We start from the raw sequence: 4,787 nt of genomic DNA on the forward strand, positions 1-4,787 counted from the left end.
CATTTTAATGACTAGTTAAATGGTTAACTAAGTTTAAAATATCCATAGAAACCCAACAGTTTTAAGTTCAGTAAATAAACATGTTTGGGCTGAAACGGGCCTGTTCAAGAAATGGCTAAAATGGGCCGGGCCGGGCCGGGCCGGGCAGGGTTGGGTTGGGTTGAAACAGTGAATGCGTTAGCTAAACACGTCGTGTTTTGTCAACTCAACGGGTTCGCGGGTTGACCCGTTAATTTAACCCATTTATTTACTTTTTTTGTTTAGTTTTTTAAAATGTGTTTTATATAATAACTTAAACTATTAGAGTATGTTTTATGCCAAAATTTAAATAAAAAATGGTATAAAATTTAAATGTAAACATAATTTCTTAAAAAAAATAAAATGTAAATTAAAAGTTTAAAAGTATTAACATGTAAATTAAATTAAATATTTTTTTTCGATCAAACAGGTTGTGTTAGTGTCAACCTACGTATACACATGTCGTGTTCGGGTTCATGTGTGTGACATGAATTTAAGGTTTATGTCATGTTCGGGTTCGTAGTGGAAAGACCGGTCGGGGAAAGGGTTGACTTACAATGGCCAAAACAACTTGAAAGAGCACACAAGTGAGATATCTTCCCAAATATGAGTCACTAATGAAAGCACCCAAAAGAGAGAACAAGTACACACTGCCCATCCAAGTGCTAAACATGTTGGCTGCTTCCGCATTCGACTGTCTCAACACGGATTTCGAAAACAAAACCATGTTCACTTCTACTCCTGTGAATGCAAGTGTTGCTAGTCCTTCGTTCACTGCATCAAACCAAACACCATAATCATGCACAACTTATAAATATACGCGTGTACATGTTTTTGTTTGATAGACATACCAAGCAAGAGCATGCCAGATTTCCATCCTCCGGTTTTTCTCTTCACAGCCGGTTTTCCATGCCAATCTAACGAGCCGTCCCTAGTGCATTCGTCTAAAAGCTTGCTTTTAACGTTCTACATTGTATAATTGATCGATCATAATAAAATTATACGGCTAAAAACGAGTAAAGAATCGAATATTTGATCATGGTTATTTTATGCTTGACCCCACGATGTTCACACTCCAGTTCGGCCAACTTTAAAGATATTCTAGACTAAACCGCTAACTATGGTTTCATGAAATGATAGAGTTTGTGGCGATTTGGCGGGTTGAATTTATTTTTTGATTATTTTTCTCAAATTGTTCATTTGTATTAAAAGTTTTAAAATATAAAACGGTTTATTAATATAATAATATACATAAAACAGCGTATTTTGAAGTCAAGAAAATATAAATAGTAAAGGTTAAACAGCATGTTTAAAGTCATAAATCATATGACAGACTGTTAAACTGTCAATACCGAAGTGACTGACTATGCTTTTAAAGCTTTCATCGGCTTGTAAGCACTTTAAAGTTCGTATAATGATTTGTGTTTTACAAATGTTTGTGACAATCATAAGATTGTGACAATGTTAATAGGAATACATCTACATATGACGGAAAAGATTGGAATGGCATTGTATGATTGCTTTTGAAAGCCGTTAACTATTTATCTAAAGTATATTATTTTAAAGAAATGTTGAAAATATTTAAAATTAGAAATGAGGATGATGGTGTTGGTTGAAAGTATATATCTTTTTTGGTGTGAGACTCGAGAAATAATTTCTAGTTCACTTTTCGTCGTTACTTTTTCTTGGGTCAAAATCAGTTAGACTAATAATTACCACACATTGAGGATATTATATTTTTAAGGATACGACAAATTATTATTAATTTTATTTTATTTAGTTGTCAACGAATAAAGTTCGACTACTCAGGACAACCCAACGACAAATTAATAATAGAAAGTTATTTTCATAATCTACTTATTATTTTTTATTAACATGATATTTATTGTCATATATATTGTTGAATTGTAGGTAAGAGAAAGTTGCATTATATTTATGTTTTTCTTTTTTTAATCACCACAATATTATTAAATGCATATAATTTGTCACTTTTAACTATTAAATGCAAATCTAAAACTCATGATATTAGTTGCCTATTGTTATACAAGTGAAAATGATGATGTGGGTTGAATTTAGGCATCACTTGGATATGTTGATATATAATCAATCAAATCCTAATCCATCTTTTTAGGATAATATTTAAAAGGGTTTTCAAATAATTAGTGTTATTACTATGTGTTTCCATTTTGGGTGTACAAAATAATTTCAAGCCTAAGAAAATATTCATCATGTTTCATGTCTTTAAAGAAAACAAGTTACAAGTGGTCTGAGTTAATAAGCTTGTTTGTGGAATTTTTTAGGTAATAAGAGATGTTTTAAATATAGAGTAATTGTATATAGAGTTTACCTAACAAGTGATCTAACTAAAAACTACTTGTCTAGCATCTTGCTAATCGAGTGTATTGGTTAGATTAGTAAAATATACCGTGCAACAAAAAGAAAACTAAAAACAACGATCAAAACATGTATAAAAGATATAACATATTAGAGACGAGTTTAACAAAGAATTAGTTCTGCCCTATATGTAACTTAAAATTTTCACATCTAAATATTATTCAAATTCCTGTAGTTAGTAAAATAAGTTTATTTAAAAGTTATTCTTTAATAAAACAAATTTTACCATGAGTTTTATATTTGTATCTGCATATTTGTTATTAAGCAATGGAACAAAATCATGATATCTTTTTAATTCAAAGATATTTCATTAGATTATCTTACCTTTCTGTCACCAAACAACAATTATGGCTTGCTTAAGGCTATAATTTTCTAGATAAACTCAACTTGTTTCACATTAAAGAATAATAATATAAAATTAAGCATGTTATTTAGTTGATAACTAGCATCTAAATACTATTTAAATATCTAAAGCACATGATAACAATAATAATATATAGATATAAAACATTTACAATGAAAATGAGTAAATATGCAAATAAACATGAAAATTCATCAACATTTGGTTCACAAAATGTTTATCAAGAAATTGAAATTGGTAAAAGAAAAAAAATTGGAACTAAAGCAACTACAAGAATTTAAGTAAACTAAACAAAATTAATAATGCTTCAAATGGTAATATTTTCATCAAAAAATTCTAATTAGTAGGACTCATCACACCTTTTCTTCATCAATTGTCACATATTTGATTGGAGTCAAATATATTTTCTTTTGTGCCAAAAGAATAAGAAACTCAAAGTTTCTTCAATGACATTTGCAGAAGTCACATAGAAATGCAAAAATATGTAAATAACTAATCAAATTATACATATAAAATATAAATGTATATATATACACACAAATATATTTTATCATATCTTTTCTTAGAACATAAGTTGAGAGAGCTGAGAGGCACCTGCAAATTATCATTGTTGCACAATACTGAAAGATGATCTGTTGTTGAAGGTTGACTGGATTCTTTTTTTGACTCCATTTTAGTGTGAAGGGAGACCCAAAGGGTTTACATGTAATCACTCCATATATATATGCATGGAGGATGTACATATATATTATAATATAGTTATTATAAAAAGATGTTAGATCTGATTTTCTTATTAAAGAATAAATAAATGCCCAAGTGTAAGATACATTATAAGTAATTTTGAAATGCCATTTGGTTATTTGATTTTAGAGAGGTAGTTTGTTGATCAGTCAAGTAGTCTATATATCTTTTTTCCCTTGAAAATAATTAAGATAATATATATTCATTTTAAAGTTGGTGTAGTCAGCTAATATTCCATGTCTTTTCCTAAAAGTAAGATAATATATTGATTTTTTGAAGATCAAGCAAAGTTTAAAATTAAGAAGAAAAAAAATCTAAAACGAGATCATAAAAACTGTGATTTTTATAGTTATAGACAATATATATTTTATGATAAAATGATCGCGATGTTCGCTACCACCTTTTGTTCGAGCGAGCTAGTTAATCTGTTGCCTTGTCTAGCAAACAAATTGTTTACGTTCGATTAGATAATTATTTTGTGTACGTTGTAAAATCAACTAAAGAAACGTAACTATAAAAGTACGCAAACATGAGAACCCATACACACAAACACAAATAAACACATACACAAAAACATTAGTATATTTTTTTTTCTTTTTTTTTATAAACACCTTAGCCTAAAGTTTCTTTTTTTTTTACATTTTAACACTATCTATTAAATTCATATAAGATTCTTAATATTCACATTTTTACACTTTTTCTGTTTATTAGTCATTTAATTTATAGATTTTTAGGAATATGATATGATTTACAAGCTAGCCTAATGAAACATTAAGTTTGTTTTTATACCAATAAGAATGTTAATCAAAAAATTTATTTTTATTTGAACTCAACCCTTACCATTATCATAATTCATGACCATCTCACATTGCTCATACATACGCGCTCACATATAAAAGCATACAAATGAATGTACCTATATATTATATATAAATAGATTAGTTAAATATAATACTTAAACTTAAAAATGGAAATAAAATGATTATATTTATATTCTATAATAAAAATGTATTGCTAGTAGGTGTATTAACCTTAAAAAATCAGAAGTGGGACCCATATAATAAGATGTTAGGTGGAGGATAATATGAAGGTGTTCAAAATCTAGGTAAAATGTTGTTGATGATTCTATATTGCATGCAGTTTGAGAGAAACAATGTTAATCAAACAATACGGGTCAATGGTCATAAAGGCCGTTCCAACATTTCAAAGGTCTAAATCCAATCGGAAAATTGAGGCCCTTTTAGGAGTTGTATTGTTATTAACTCATTTTTCT

The 4,787-nt window shown here is 28.4% G+C and overlaps 1 protein-coding gene across 1 annotated transcript; it reads right to left on the minus strand.

Annotated features, from left to right (window-relative positions):
* Nucleotides 1–440: 440 nt before the first annotated feature.
* On the minus strand, nucleotides 441–3,457 carry LOC143632034 (protein NRT1/ PTR FAMILY 7.3-like). The gene is made up of 3 exons (XM_077100632.1): nucleotides 3,368–3,457; nucleotides 870–984; nucleotides 441–792 (listed from the first exon to the last, which is right to left on the minus strand). The coding sequence occupies exons 1-3, from the start codon at nucleotides 3,443–3,445 to the stop codon at nucleotides 524–526; spliced, it is 462 nt and encodes a 153-aa protein (XP_076956747.1). The 5' UTR covers nucleotides 3,446–3,457; the 3' UTR covers nucleotides 441–523.
* Between the last annotated feature and the right edge of the window lie 1,330 nt (nucleotides 3,458–4,787).

The sequence above is a fragment of the Bidens hawaiensis genome, unplaced genomic scaffold, assembly GCF_021521415.1.
Source record: "Bidens hawaiensis isolate Kalapana, Puna unplaced genomic scaffold, B.hawaiensis_p1.1 tig00006359_1, whole genome shotgun sequence".
In the NCBI taxonomy this organism is placed as follows: domain Eukaryota; kingdom Viridiplantae; phylum Streptophyta; class Magnoliopsida; order Asterales; family Asteraceae; genus Bidens; species Bidens hawaiensis.